The sequence below is a fragment of the Gasterosteus aculeatus genome, chromosome 18 (assembly GCF_964276395.1).
Source record: "Gasterosteus aculeatus chromosome 18, fGasAcu3.hap1.1, whole genome shotgun sequence".
Classification (NCBI taxonomy): Eukaryota; Metazoa; Chordata; class Actinopteri; order Perciformes; family Gasterosteidae; genus Gasterosteus; species Gasterosteus aculeatus.
This window is the reverse complement of record NC_135706.1, coordinates 793,411-808,776: the sequence shown is the minus strand read 5'-3', so window position 1 is coordinate 808,776 and position 15,366 is coordinate 793,411. Positions and strand designations below refer to the sequence as shown.

The window sequence follows — 15,366 nt, the reverse complement described above, 5'->3', positions numbered from 1 at the left end:
ACCTTCTTGCAATGTGATGCGTGGACCCAAGTTGCCCTTTCAGCTACCTTGACCGCTGTTTGGGTGACCAGGAGAATCTGGAATGGACCCTGCCACCGTTTAGCTTTCCAACTTTTCCTTCTGAAGTCCTTTACCACCACGAAGTCACCTGGTTGCAGTCGGTGTAGTGGACCCGTTGCTTCTCTCGGAAGTGCAGCTACAACCTGTTTTCTTACATCAGACAAAGTGGAAGACAGTCGAATGCAATAGGTTAACATGTCATTCTCGCACATTGTGGTGGAAGGGAGTGGTGTTCCTGGAGCTTCCACACCTATATGGGGAGGAACTGCGAAAAGGATTTCAAATGTTCGTTAGGTTGCTGCGTGTTCGTTTCCTCATCCGCATGTACATCAGAACCAATGGCAGTGCTTTTGTCCACGGTAGACCTGTGTCTGTGCAACATTTGGCCAGTTTGGTTTTCAATGTTCCATTCTCTCTCTCTCTACCGCTCCTCCACTAGCTGGATGGTATGCGCAGTATGTTTTTAAGTCAATACCCAGGTATTCACTTAATTCTGTGATTGCTTGGTTGAAAAAAATCTGAACCATTGTCGCTAGAAATTTTGCTTGTGAATGATCTCTGAAATCAAGGCTTTAGCCACTGTGGAGGCTGTCTGCTTACTGGACGGAAACACCTCAACCCATTTGGACCACATGTCTACCATTACAAGACAGTGTTTCTTACCTTCCGATAGGGAGAGTTCCACAAAATCCATCATTACATGTTCAAACGCTCTTGCAGGCGGTGAATGTGCTGCATGATGTGACACCTGTACTGAACGACCTACATTGTGAGTTGCACATGTTATGCACGCTTGGCAGAACCTTTGTGCGTAAGCTGCAAAGCCTTTTGTGAACCATGTTGCATCAATGATACTTAACATTCCCCCTTTTGACACATGGTCTAACCCATGAGTCAATTTTGCATAGTGAGGGAAGAAATGTTTAGGTAAGCATGGATTACCATTCGGACCATACCAGATGCCGTCTATGAACATCACATCCAAGTACTCGGGTCCGTAAACTGGCAGCGGGTCTGCAGAGTGCTTTTGTGGTCGTCATTCTGTCAGAATTGGGGTGTAGGCAGAGGCAGGAGTCAAATGCAGAGTTGACAACAAAAAGACTTTAGACGGTCTATTATAATGTTCATTAACATGCCAATCCCTGAATCACCGCCACTCGCCATTGAATTTTGGAAGCCAGGGAGTGCTGAAAAACCGTGGCATAGTTAAGAATGAAGCTGTCACATTCGGGGTGTAGGCAGAGGCAAGAAATTCAAGAAACGACAAGCAGGCATAACATGCATACATTCAGTAAAGATGCGACCAAGGACACACAGGGCTCCCTGTGGATGGTGGGTCCACAGGGGGGCTGCTCCATGTTCTTTCTTCAGGCTGAGCCCGACTGGGCCCAACAGGGCGAATCCCTGTTCATTGAAAAAGTTTCTCTGATATTGTAAAAACAAACTCAAAGAGGTGTGTTATACCTCACACGACGTGCAAACAGAATGTAGCTTCTTCCCATCTGATTGGACTGAAGCATTTTACATTAATTATGGTAATTAGGTGGAGTTTGATTATTTTAACATCGAGTCCCAGGTTTTTAAAGCAGCACAGAGAAGGCTGCAGACACACACACTGATGTGTCATCTATCTTGAGTGGTATGTTTTGATACTGTGAAGGTAATACAAGTGTAATGACTTTATTTAACCTTATTTAAAATTGCAAAATTGCTGTTTGCTAATGTAAATATTTGAAATTTGAAAGAAACGTCTGTTGGGTAATATTGTACATTTGAATTTCAGGAATATATGTAGCAGCATGGAACCAGAACAGACTGACAACGGGTTTAATGCTGTTAGTGACTTACATCCCTGCTACGAATCAGATAATGGAACGTACTCATTTACCAGCAACTTCTCCATATCATGTGTTTCATTATATGTTTTCCTTGGCGGATTATCTGTTGTCACAATATGCGGAAACCTTCTCGTAATAATCTCAGTTTCTTACTTCAAACAGCTTCACGTCGCTACTAACTTCCTCATTCTGTCACTGGCTGTTGCTGATCTGCTTGTCGGAGTTGTGGTCTTTCCTTTCAGCATGGTTTTCACTGTGACCTCATGTTGGCATCATGAGGGTTTGTTCTGTAAAGTGAGAGGAGGCTTCGATGTTACACTGAGCACGGCTTCTATTTTGCACTTGTGCTGTATTTCTATTGACAGATACTACGCTGTATGTCAGCCCCTCTCTTATAAAAGTAAAGTAAATGATCGTGTCACTGGGATGATGATCCTGATGAGCTGGTCCGTGCCTCTTCTAATTGGCATCTGCATTATAATTGCAGGTTTTAATCAAGGAAAATGTGAAGAAAGTTGCTTAATTGATGCTCTTATATCAACCACTCTGGCGTGTATTTTTTCTTTTTATATTCCAGTCATTATAATGCTCAGTATCTACCTGAAAATTTTCCTTGTTGCAAAGAGACAGGCAATCAGTATTCAGATCACAACCGGTCTGACCAAAAAGTCTGGAACAACTGTGAGTAAGAGGGAGAGAAAGGCCACTAAAACTCTCGCAATTGTTTTGGGAGTTTTTCTCTTATGTTGGGCTCCATACTTTCTTTGTATGATTTTTCAGCCTATAACATACAATGTGACACCAATTTCTGTAATTGAAACTCTTAACTGGCTTGCACTGTCAAATTCAATGCTCAATCCATTTATTTATGCTTTCTTTTACAGCTGGTTCAGATCAGCTTTCAAAATTATCATCTGTGGGAAAGTATTTTGGGGGAATTTTGCAAACTCAAAACTCCTGTGATTCTACTTTTGGCATATTTAAATGAAATTTTAGTTTTGTAAAGGTTGAAATATGAATAAAAATGTATTTAACCTCCTAGAATAGTACCTTCACAGCAGAAAGAAGGACGTCTACATAGACAAAGGTATTTTGTATTAAAACAATCTATTTAATACTATTAAAATATTATTGTTACACACAAAGAAACTGAACTCGCTTTGCTCCTTTTGTTCCCTCCCTTCAGACACAAATACACAACTGCAGCTACAACAAGACCATAAACAGCTAAATCCCCCCACATTGAGATGCTGGAATGAAACACTCAACATTTGACACTTAAAACTCAGTTAACAAACTAACAAAACGCAAACATTCCACCTTAATTTTATTCATACTTTTATACTGCAGTTGTCACAAATTCTCCTTCGTCTTAGTTTTTTCTCCTGCCTGCCTGCTTGTCAATTAACTCTACTGTCATTCCAGATCCTTTCATTAACAAGAGATCATCTCTCATTCTCTTCACCCGGTCCTCATGCCCTTACCACCTGGAGCCCATTCCCTCATTAGGTCCCCGCACTTTCTCCCTGCCACTGTCTTGTGTGTAAGCCAAGATTTCCAGCGTTTCTCGATTAACTTGATATCCTGTTCTGACTTAGCCTGCCTTTTTGACCACAAATTCCCTGCCTGTTCCTTTTCGGATTTGTTTGCCTGTCTGATTGATGGCGAGATGAAGCATTCCATCCAGTTGTGTCACACATGGGCCGAAGCTTTGTGTTGCTTCATTTGCTCTAGTCAAGTGGACAGTAAATGAAATGACACCATGATGTTGGTGTGTGAAGCATAACTTATGATACAATGGCAGGGTCAAAAGGGAAAGGTGGGGAAAGGGTTGTGATGTGAAAAGTAAAAAAAAAAATACCATTCAAGGATTGAACCAACCTTGCAATTACTGTGTAACCTTCTCTACCCATTGAACCACGGCCAAATACATATGGACTTCTTGGTTTGTGACTGTGCTTATGTTACTAGGGACAACATGTAACACATGAAACATTTCATTTATTTTTATTTATCAATAGCAACGTTTCCACAGTGCTGGCTCTTATGTTGGGCTCCATACTTTCTTTGTATGATTTTTCAGCCTATAACATACAATGTGACACCAATTTCTGTAATTAAAACTCTTAACTGGCTTGCACTGACAAATTCAATGCTCAATCCATTTATTTATACTTTCTTTTACAGCTGGTTTAGATCAGCGTTCAAAATGATCATCTTTGGGAAAGTATTTTGGGGGAATTTTGCGAACTCGAATCTCCTGATTCTACTTTTTAAATGCAATTTTAGTTTTATAAAAGGTTGAAATATGAATAAAAATGTATTGAACCACTAGAATAGTACCTTCACAGCAGAAAGAAGAACGTCTATATAGACAAAAGTATTTTGCATTAAAAAAATCCATTTAATACAATTAAAATACTATTGGAAAGGCCCAGGCGGCACGGTGGCGTGGTGGTTAGCACTGTCGCCTCACAGCAAGAAGGTCCTGGGTTCGATTCCACCCAGTGGCCTTTCTGTGTGGAGTCTGCATGTTCTCCCCGTGTCTGCGTGGGTTCTCTCCGGGTTCTCCGGCTTCCTCCCACAGTCCAAAGACATGCTCTGGGGATCAGGTTAATTGGTGACTCTAAATTGCCCGTAGTTGTGTGAATGTGAGTGTGAATGGTTGTGTGTCTCTGTGTAGTCCTGCGATTGGCTGGCGACCAATCCAGGATGTACCCTGTCTATCGCCCGAAGTTGGCTGGGATGGACTCCAGCCCCCCCGCGACCCTGTGTGCAGGATAAGCGGTTTGACAATGGATGGATGGATGGAAAGGCCCAGCCTCAGTTCCTGGGAATCCACATCACAAAGGATCTCAAATGGGTCCTCAACACCTCATACATGGTGAAGAAAGACCAACAGAGGCTCTTCTTCAGAAGAAGACTTAATGAAGCCAAATTTATTTATAAGCTCCTGGTCAACTGTTACAGGAGCACCATTGAGTCAATTACCACTGCGCCACAGTGTGGTACCCCAGCTGCGCGGTACTGAACCAGAAAGACCGGGCCGGGGGATCACAGGGACCAAGCTCCCAACTGTGGACACGTGTACGCTAGCCGTATGTGTATGCTAGCCGTCTAAACAATAAGGCTAGCAACGTCGGCAAGGAAATTTTATTCGTATAGCACATTTCAACAACAAGGCAGTTCAAAGTGCTTCACATAAAACCATTAAAAACATCCAAACATAAAGCAAGGAGATTTCAGTTCAGTTCAGATTGAAACATAAACGAAAAACAGACATTTTTAATGTTAAAATTAAGTTAAAAGATTTGAAATAGTTTAAAATTGTATGTAATGTAGTTTAAGAATGTCTTTAAGAATTTTGACTTGGACAATTGAAGGCAGCAGCAAACAGAAAAGTCTTTAATCTGGATTTGAAGGATCTGAGGGACCCAGCAGACCTGCAGCTTTCTAAGACATATATATTATATATATATACAGAAAAACTGAACGCTGCTTCTCCATGTTTAGCTCTGACTCTGGGAACAGAAAATAGACCCGTCCCAGACAGCCTAAGGGTTCGTGGCGGTTATAATGTATCAGCAGATCAGAAATGTACTTTGGCCCTAAATCATCCAGTGCTTTATAAACTAGCAGCAGGATTTTTAAGTCAATTCTTAGTTTGACAGGAAGCCAGTGTAAAGACCTGAGAACTGCCGTGATGTGATCCACTTTCCTGTTCCTGTTGATAACTCGAGCTGCAGCGTTCTGGATAAGCTGTAGCTTTCTGATTGACTTTTTACGGAGACATGTAAAAACACTGTTACAGTAGTCAAGTCTACTGAAGATACATGCATGGACAAGTTTTTTCCAAATCTGGTTGAGACATATGTGCTCCAATCCTTGATATATTCTTTAGGTGATAGTAAGCTGATTTTATAACTGTCTTGATATGACTGTTCAGGTTGAGGTCAGAATCCATAATTACTAGATTTCGAGCTTGGTTTGTGGTTTTCAACATCAGTGATTGAAGCTCAGCGCTGACTTTCAATTGTTCACCCTTGATACCAAAAACAATTACTTCTGTTTTATATTTGTTTAATTGAAGAAACTTTTGACACATCCAGTTGTTGATTTGTTCAACGTATTTACCCAACCCCTGTATTGGATTGTTGTCCCTTGGTGATATAGTAATATAGGTGTGTGTGTCATCTGCATAATTATGATAACACACTTTGTTGTTTTCCATAACATGAGCCAATGGAAGCATGTAGATGTTGAACAGAAGTGGCCCCAGTATTGAACCTTGGGGAACACCACAGGTCATTTTCTTCAGCTCTGATGTGTAATTAGCTACAGAAAAGTATTTTCGGTCCTTCAAGTAGGATTCAAACCAGTTAAGTGCTGTGCCAGAGTCCCACTCAGTTGATTAGTCTATCCAGTAGTATGTCATGGTCAACCGTGTCAAATGCTGCGCTTAGATCCAGTAATACTAAAACTGATATTCTGCCATTGTCTGTGTTTAAGTGGATCTCGTTGAAAACCTTAAGAAGAGCAGTATCAGGACAGTGAGCAAGGACCTGACCCTCCCAGGTCACAGTCTGTTTGTCCCTTCGAAGAAAAGAGTGAGAAGCATACACATAGGCACAAACAGAATGTTGAAACAGAGCTGTAGCATATATTTCACCCCCCCCACACACACACAGCTGCAGCTACAACACAACCATAAACAGCTAAACCCTCCTACATCGGGCTGCTGAAATGAAACAATAAACACCATCCATCCATCCATCGTCAAACCGCTTATCCTGCACACAGGGTCGCGGGGGGGCTGGAGTCCATCCCAGCCAACTTCGGGCAATAGACAGGGTACATCCTGGATTGGTCGCCAGCCAATCGCAGGGCTACACAGAGACACACAACCATTCACACTCACATTCACACATCTACAGGCAATTTAAAGTACCCAATTAACCTGATCCCAGAGCATGTCTTTGGACTGTGGGAGGAAGCCGGAGAACCCGGAGAGAACCCACGCAGACACGGGGAGAACATGCAGACTCCACACAGAAAGGCCACTGGGCGGAATCGAACCCAGGACCTTCTTGCTGTGAGGCGACAGTGCTAAACACCACGCCACCGTGCCGCCCTTACACTCTATTTGAGCCAAGAAACAAACGCACACATTTGACCTCTTAATTTATACGTCGGTAACGTTTTCACTTATCTTGTGTATTTTTTAAATGTATCTTTATCTTGATAAGGCTGCCAAACAAAATGTTGTTGTATAACAACAATGACAATAACAACCTTTAACATTTACCAGGGTCGATGTGGCGCAGAAGTAGAGAGGGTGCGCTGGGAACCGCGAGGTTGGTGGTTCAAGCCCCAGCTGCTCCAGCTCCCATGTCGAAGTGTCCCTGAGCAAGACACCTAACCCCTAATTACTCTCAGGGAAAAAATGTAAAAAGCCATGGGTTAAAAATGTAATGTAAGTCGCTTTGGAAAAAAGCGTCTGCTAAATGACCTGTAATGTACCTTCAATATGACAGGGAATGTTCTTATATCTGAACAAAAGTTTTGCTAGAGCCAGCTTGACTTTATACTGGCCAACCGCTTACAGACGACAAAATTCTACTACTCACTCATAAATGCATAAATGGATATGCATCTCCCTATCTGCAAGAACTACTCACTCCCCAAATCTCCACCTGCACCCTCAGATCTGCAAGCAGGTCGCTACACCAAGCTCGGCACCACAGGCGACCGGGCTTGGAAGTGGAACCGTCTCCCTGCCCACTTGAGGACAGTACGGTCACTGAACTCCTTTAAAAGTGGCCTAAATACGTTTTTTACTTTACTAACCTAAATGCTTTATCTTCTACCCCAATGTTTTTACTACCTTTTTACTTGATTTTCAATTATGTTTTACCTATGTAAAACATACCTTTGCCATCTCAGTCACACTCTGAGATCTGCTGATGAAGGGTGCATTATAAATAAAATGTATTATTATTATTAACAGAAAGAGGCTTCCACATGGGTGCAAAGCAGTTGTTCCATGGTCCGTCCCATTACTCCAGAGGCCGAAAAGTCGGAAGAACATTACGGTATTTCTCCGTGCAATAAATAAAAGGACATTGCTAATTAATAAACAGATTTATGTCATCAGATGGACACATTTTTGTCACCCTATTAGGAATGTAATGGTGTGTTTCTGGTTTGCGGTGAGTAGTGTGCTGTGCTTTTATTGATTGCTGTCGTCTTGTGTGTTTACTATATAGTATGATCTTCTTTGTGCACCGTGTGAGTTGTATGGACTGCTGCCCCTATACAAACTTCCTATTGGGCATAACAAACCGCTCAATTGTTTTCACCTGGACTAATTACCGGCAATCATCAACCAACCTATCGAATGGCGAGGAGTAGTATAAAAGTGGAAGATGTTAACTCAAGGGGGGAAGGAGAAAAACGGATGGAATGGAGAAGGATAACAGACGAAACGGCAGGGCTACGTGAATGTGGCAGGCCAATCGAACGGGCATGCAACAGATAGGGCAGACGCGATCAGTCCTTAATCACCGGGAGCCAAAGTGATTGAGCGATCAATGCATTAAATTAAGACTGTTATGGATTATCGCTTCCAGATTTGAACTGAACTTTGCCAGAGAGACTGTGAATGGACTCTCTGTCGGACAGTTGGTAATTGGATTGTTCCTGACAGGATGTGTAACTGATTACCGATCAGAGACTGTGATTTTAAAATATAAATTATTCCTATGTTTTACTACAAATAAAAGTGTATTTTATACAGATATCCCTGGTGGTCTTTCTGTGTCCTGGGCATTCCGAAACTAAAGCGGGGCCATACGGCTGACTTTTTTTAAATGGCAAAGGCATAATATGCCCTGAAACGAATTCCTGGGTAGCTTTAACAACAACATTTAAAAAACTTAAATTATTCAAAAATGTATGTAAAGAACATTGTATAAGGTATTTATATTATTGCTTAATGTCTAGAAATGAACCACAACTACGCATGAAAATTGTTCCATATTTTAACGAGATGTGTTAATTTACAAAAATTAAATGTGAAAATCTGCAGACTCAGCACTGGAGTCTCTAGCGGTGCCCTGTCGCTGTGCAACAAAAGATGTAACCTCCTTTAGATTAGGCCTTGTAGAGCTAATATGAGCGATGATTCACCAGCTGGATTTACAATTCGTCCCTGTGGATGGCAGGCATAACATGCATACATTCAGTAAAGATGCGACCAAGGACACACAGGGCTCCCTGTGGATGGTGGGTCCACAGGGGGGCTGCTCCATGTTCTTTCTTCAGGCTGAGCCCGACTGGGCCCAACAGGGCGAATCCCTGTTTATTGAAAAAGTTTCTTTGATATTGTAAAAACAAACTCTAAGAGGTGTGTTATAACTCACACCACGTGCAAACAGAATGTAGCTTCTTCCCATCTGATTGGACTGAAGCATTTTACATTAATTATGGTAATTAGGTGGAGTTTGATTATTTTAACATCGAGTCCCAGGTTTTTAAAGCAGCACAGAGAAGGCTGCAGACACACACACTGATGTGTCATCTATCTTGAGTGGTATGTTTTGATACTGTGAAGGTAATACAAGTGTAATGACTTTATTTAACCTTATTTGACTTTAAAAATTGCAAAATTGCTGTTTGCTAATGTAAATATCCATGTATTTGAAAGAAACGTCTGTTGGGTAATATTGTACATTTGAATTTCAGGAATATATGTAGCAGCATGGAACCAGAACAGACTGACAACGGGTTTAATGCTGTTAGTGACTTACATCCCTGCTACGAATCAGATAATGGAACGTACTCATTTACCAGCAACTTCTCCATATCATGTGTTGCATTATATGTTTTCCTTGGCGGATTATCTGTTGTCACAATATGCGGAAACCTTCTCGTAATAATCTCAGTTTCTTACTTCAAACAGCTTCACGTCGCTACTAACTTCCTCATTCTGTCACTGGCTGTTGCTGATCTGCTTGTCGGAGTTGTGGTCTTTCCTTTCAGCATGGTTTTCACTGTGACCTCATGTTGGCATCATGAGGGTTTGTTCTGTAAAGTGAGAGGAGGCTTCGATGTTACACTGAGCACGGCTTCTATTTTGCACTTGTGCTGTATTTCTATTGACAGATACTATGCTGTATGTCAGCCCCTCTCTTATAAAAGTAAAGTAAATGATCGTGTCACTGGGATGATGATCCTGATGAGCTGGTCCGTGGCTCTTCTAATTGGCATCTGCATTATAATTGCAAGTTTTAATCAAGAAAAATGTGAAGAAAGTTGCTTAATTGATGCTCTTATATCAACCACTCTGGCGTGTATTTTTTCTTTTTATATTCCAGTCATTATAATCCTTAGTACCTACCTGAAAATTTTCCTTGTTGCAAAGAGACAGGCAATCAGTATTCAGAACACAACCGGTCTGACCAAAAAGTCTGGAACAACTGTGAGTAAGAGGGAGAGAAAGGCCACTAAAACTCTGGCCATTGTTTTGGGATTTTTTCTCTTATGTTGGGCTCCATACTTTCTTTGTGTCCCATTTAATCCTTTTAGTAAGAATTCAGTACCCACTCCTGTAATTGAAACCCTTAACTGGCTTACACTGTCAAATTCAATGCTCAATCCATTTATTTATGCTTTCTTCTACAGCTGGTTCAGATCAGCTTTCAAAATGATCCTCTGTGGGAAAGTATTTTGGGGGAATTTTGCAAACTCAAAACTCCTGTGATTCTACCTTTTGCATATTTAAATGAAATTTTAGTTTTGTAAAGGTTGAAATATGAATAAAAATTTATTTAACCTCTAGAATAGTACCTTCACAGCAGAAAGAAGGACGTCTACATAGACAAAGGTATTTTGTATTAAAACAATCTATTTAATACTATTAAAATATTATTGTTATTGTGCTGGCTGATTTAGAGAACCCTTTCACAGGGCCCAGATGAAGCTGGGGCACATTCTCCAGGGGGTTCTCCAAACGTCCAAAGTTTGGTCCATCTTGGTTGGTCTCCTTGTTCACATGCAGGGCTCTATAATGCCTCAGCATAGATGAGCTGTTATTGTTGTATCCAAGCTCCCTTGAACACAGCCAACACTTCACCTTTTAATACTGCCGATCTTGGCAGACGTAGTTTTCGACGCAAGCCTAGAAAAATGGGTCGACGCACGCAAGGAGGTGTGAAAAACACGCAGAGGGCTCTTGCGTCTGCGTTTCATTGCGTCGCTCTGAAAACACAGAAGCATAAACTAGGTTTAACACAAATTCTTCTCAGCATGGAGATGGAAAGTGTATGAACACCAACCACATACACAGATGACCCCTCTGGCTGCCATGGATCAGCATATGATTACTTCACAGCAGATGCCTGCTGAGGCTGGATAAGACACTAAAAGATTCTTTCCGCGCTGCATCACAAGAGAAGACATTTGTAGTGATGTAGATGAAAATGTGTGGCCCAACAGACCATCAGGAGGTATAAATGACTGCACTGTAATTCATACAGCACTGCATGTGCAGCTTTCCCTAAGGAGATTGTCTAATGTTCACATCTCTACTTTTGTGTTTTTGCAGTGCATTGCTGTCTTGTGGCAATGACATGTCTGTCAACAAATTACAGTGAAAGCGTAAATGTGAAGTGTCTTACAGTTGAGTGTCTTTCAATAAATGTCCCACATACACAAAGGTTGAACTTGCAATTTAGTATAATTGTCATGAAAACTTTCAGAGTAACCTTTAGAGTACACTGTTACTGACAACACGACTAAGCAATTTGACTTTCTGGTCCGTACACAATGACACAAGGGCTTGTCCTTCTGATGCCACTGACATGTTCATTGACACAGATATTTACTTTTGAGAGATGAGCTAAGGATGTTGAGCAGGAGACTAGCTTCTGCAGTAATCCATGGTGTTTAGCTATTTGTTCAAATTGTTTTGAGAAATGCACGTGCTGTTTAGCAAATGACGAGGATGATTCGAGAATAGTACCACAGCAACTGAGGAAAAAAATGTAATTCGTCTTATAAAGCAGTCTTATAAGGAAATCCAAAATAATTTACCTTGTGTTTTTAATTAAGGGGAAAAACATTTTTATCACATTGTTCTGTTCATAATTCTGCACTTTCGTTTTTATTTTGTTACTTGGAGCAAAGCATGAGAAATTATACAGTACAGTATGTTTTGCAACACATGGATCAACAGTAGGAAGAGGCAATTCCAATAAAGAGAAATCAATGGCGGTATGACACTTGACAATCAACTCTCCCTGACTCCCAACATTACAGCGACAACACGATCCTGTAGAGACACGCTCTACAACTCTACAACATCAGGAGAACACGTCCTCTTCTCACTCAGAAGGCAGCGCAGGTACTGATTCAGGCTCTTGTCGTCTCCCTCCGGGACTACTGTAACTCTCTCCTGCAGGTCTCCTACTACCACCATTCCACCTCTGCAGCTCCAGAATGCAGCAGCTCCACTGGTCTTTAACCTTCCTAAGTTCTCCCACACTCCTCCACTCCTCCGCTCTCTTCACTGGTACCGGCGGCTCATCCAGTTCTAAACATGGTGCTCAGGTACCGTGCTGTGAATGGATGGGGTCCAGCTTACATCCAGGACCTGGTCCAACCCGACACCCCGACCTCTGACCTCTCCGCTCTGCATGTGATAAACTGCTTGTTCCTCCTCACTGAGAGCAAAACACTCCACTAGATCTCCACTCTTTGCTGTCCTGCTCCTAAATGGTGGAAGGAGGTCTCTGAAGACATCAGGACCACAGAGAGCCTTCACATCTTCAGACTAAAGACACACCTCTTCAGACTCTACCTCCACTAACACACTAACTAACTGTAGCACTTACATTGGACTTATAATGGCTCTTATCTACAGCAAATTGCCTTATTTGATGAAATTGCACTTTGTTTCTTGCTCTGGTGAGTTTGTACCCTATGGTTGAATGTACTTATTGTGTGTCGCTTTGGACAAAAACGGCAGCTAAATGACATGTGATGTAAATGCATATACGTTTATTTTCTTCGTGTTACATTATGAAAAATGACCTATTCTTATAACCCCCAGTACTCTGATGACGACAGTTAGAAGAGAGATCCTTTTAAAGAAAGAGTCAGATGTCCAACCACTAGTAACGCAGCCCCCCCCCCCCCCCCAGCTCTTCGCCCTCCACCTGCCAGAGGTCTGACCACGAGCGGCACAGTTACCCCTCCTCCACCTCTCCCACGTACTCCATCACTTCCACAGCTGGACAGTGGAAGACCAGCAGGAGGAACAGCTTCTAAAAGCCAGTACGTCACCCAGCAACACTAAATAATATGCTGTTTAATGGTTGTTGTTTTTTTAAACGTTTCTGTTGAGTATCAGATATAATATAACTTTTATAATCCATTTTAGATTTCCACCCTGGCGACCATCGGCGTTATATGGAGCATTTTCAGTGGGGATGTTGGGAGGAGCATCACCTGGAAAGGACAAAATGGAAAAAAAAGGCCAAAAAGCAAAATCCAGTAAGCAATAAGGGATTTTTACGTTTACTCTGGTTGACATCATCAACATAGAATCCTAATTCATCTTTACTTAACTCTTGTGATGTCTAGTGTGCTCACTTATATCATATGATGGATGGAATATTGACAGTGACATGGTGAAAGCAATACTCCTCAGTCTTGTTAAGTGTTTTATTTAAAAAAATCAACTCTTCACAACTCTGTGTACCCTACACATTGCTGAACAACAAAGTTCAACTTGAAAAGCATTTATGGAGATTTCACTAAATAACAGATCTTCTCAATGTTATGTAGGGAGATAATAGAATGATCAAATGTATGCTAGTTCACTTTGCCTTCTGTTGAGCTAACATGCATTATCAAACTGTACCACTACTAAAATAGTGCAAAACATATACGTATGTTAGCACAAAGCCTGCAGACCGTGACTTCATTACAAGATTTCATCTTGAATTTAGTCATTTGACTTAATGTAATTTGCTGAGAGGACGTCCAAGTATGTCCTGTTTAACTCTCCGTACTGTGTATTTAACACTCCATCCATCTATCCATTTTCAACCGCTTATCCGGGGTCGGGTCGCGGGGGCAACAGCTCTTGGGAAGACCCCAAACTTCCCTTTCCCACATCTACCAGCTCTGACTGGGGGATCCAAGGCGTTCCCAGGCCAGGCCAGTGGGAAGAGGCCCCGGGGAAGACCCAGGACTCGGTGGAGAGCAAAGGAAGCGGCTCTACTCCAAGCTCCTCACGAATGGCTGAGCTTCTCTAAGGGAGACGCCAGCCACTCTCCTGAGGAAACCCACTTTGGCCGCTTGTACCCGTGACCTAGTTCTTTTGGTCATGACCCATCCTTCATGACCATGGGGGAAGGTAGGACAAAGATATGTATATGTGTATTGAACACTGAGCGATTTATTTTTGACACTTACTCAGAGTGAAATTAATACTACGTTGACTTGTTGATTTAACACTGACAAGATTGGGAGAATAAAAACACCAGCTTAGAGTTAAAATTGAATCTCAGAGTCAATTTAACTCTCAGAAATGTGCTGGGTAGAAAATTAGCAAAACAAGGTATGTGTTAATTAAATAGCTCAAAACTTTATGTTCACTAAGTCATGCTTGCTTTTCTAAGCCTTTTCATTAACAGTTTGAGTGCGTTGACTCAAGTATTCATAAATGACTCTGATGCACCGGTGTCGGTTGAGGTTGCTGCTTCTGACACATGGTAGATATCTAAAAGATGAAAAAACAATTGTTAACAGCCAATTCAAACAGAGGTAAAACAATGACTGCATTTAAAAGAACTACTTTTTCTGCGCAGTCGATTTATCCAGTTTAGTCCACTGCGAGAGGAAAGACCACCACTTGTAGTCTATGGTAGAAAAAATGAAAAGATGTAAAATTGAGTGATTGCATAAGAGACTTGATCAGTGTAGATGAAAGTACAAGCAAGATTCATGGGGAACAAAGGAAACCGCCGTCATTTAAAAGATGTTATGTAACAGTTTGGGATCTGAAAAAGACTTACCCTTGATGTATGATTTGAGCCTGTGCTTGATGCGGGTGATTTCTTCAACAGAATAGAACGGATCTACGGGCACAATCAAAATCATGTCAAATTTCAGTAATACAGTAATACTTGTTGTCATCAATGGGTTTAGGGGTTCCTGCTATTTATTGCTAAGCTAGTACAAACACAACTATTAACTAGTACCTATAGCCGAATGCCATCTATGTCTTAAAGAAGCAAATAAGTGCGTATCCTAGCATGTAAAATGATTTTTTTGAAAGCCAACATACCCTTGAATCGAATAGGGTCCCGAACACTAAAATGAAGAAACCCTGAGGAAACACGGATGACATGCACATTTCTTTAGAAACTAAAATATGGAACACAATCTTTTATTACACGAA

At 41.5% G+C, this 15,366-nt stretch overlaps 3 protein-coding genes across 4 annotated transcripts in view; 2 read left to right on the top strand and 1 right to left on the bottom strand.

The window, feature by feature from the left end:
- Positions 1-1,859: 1,859 nt before the first annotated feature.
- Positions 1,860-2,910, top strand: LOC120808392 (trace amine-associated receptor 1-like). The gene has a single exon (XM_040161285.2). It carries the CDS (start codon positions 1,860-1,862, stop codon positions 2,859-2,861), a length of 1,002 nt encoding a protein of 333 aa, XP_040017219.2. The 3' UTR covers positions 2,862-2,910.
- Positions 2,911-9,657: 6,747 nt separating this feature from the next.
- LOC120808391 (trace amine-associated receptor 1-like) lies at positions 9,658-10,659 on the top strand. Its single transcript, XM_078093902.1, has one exon. The coding sequence runs from the start codon at positions 9,658-9,660 to the stop codon at positions 10,657-10,659; it is 1,002 nt and encodes a 333-aa protein (XP_077950028.1).
- A 2,949-nt stretch (positions 10,660-13,608) lies between these two features.
- Positions 13,609-15,366, bottom strand: part of LOC120808316 (adhesion G protein-coupled receptor F5) — a 73,957-nt gene continuing 72,199 nt past the window's right edge. Inside the window, exons 29-32 of one of the 2 annotated variants that reach the window (XM_078093893.1) lie at positions 15,253-15,294; positions 14,981-15,043; positions 14,761-14,824; positions 13,609-14,685 (exon numbers count right to left, since the gene is read on the bottom strand). In XM_078093893.1, coding sequence (XP_077950019.1) covers positions 14,615-14,685; positions 14,761-14,824; positions 14,981-15,043; positions 15,253-15,294 — 240 coding nt within the window. In that variant the 3' untranslated portion in view covers positions 13,609-14,614. Of the gene's footprint in view, positions 14,686-14,757; positions 14,825-14,980; positions 15,044-15,252; positions 15,295-15,366 lie in introns of both variants that reach the window. The other variant, XM_078093895.1, reaches the window with a different exon arrangement.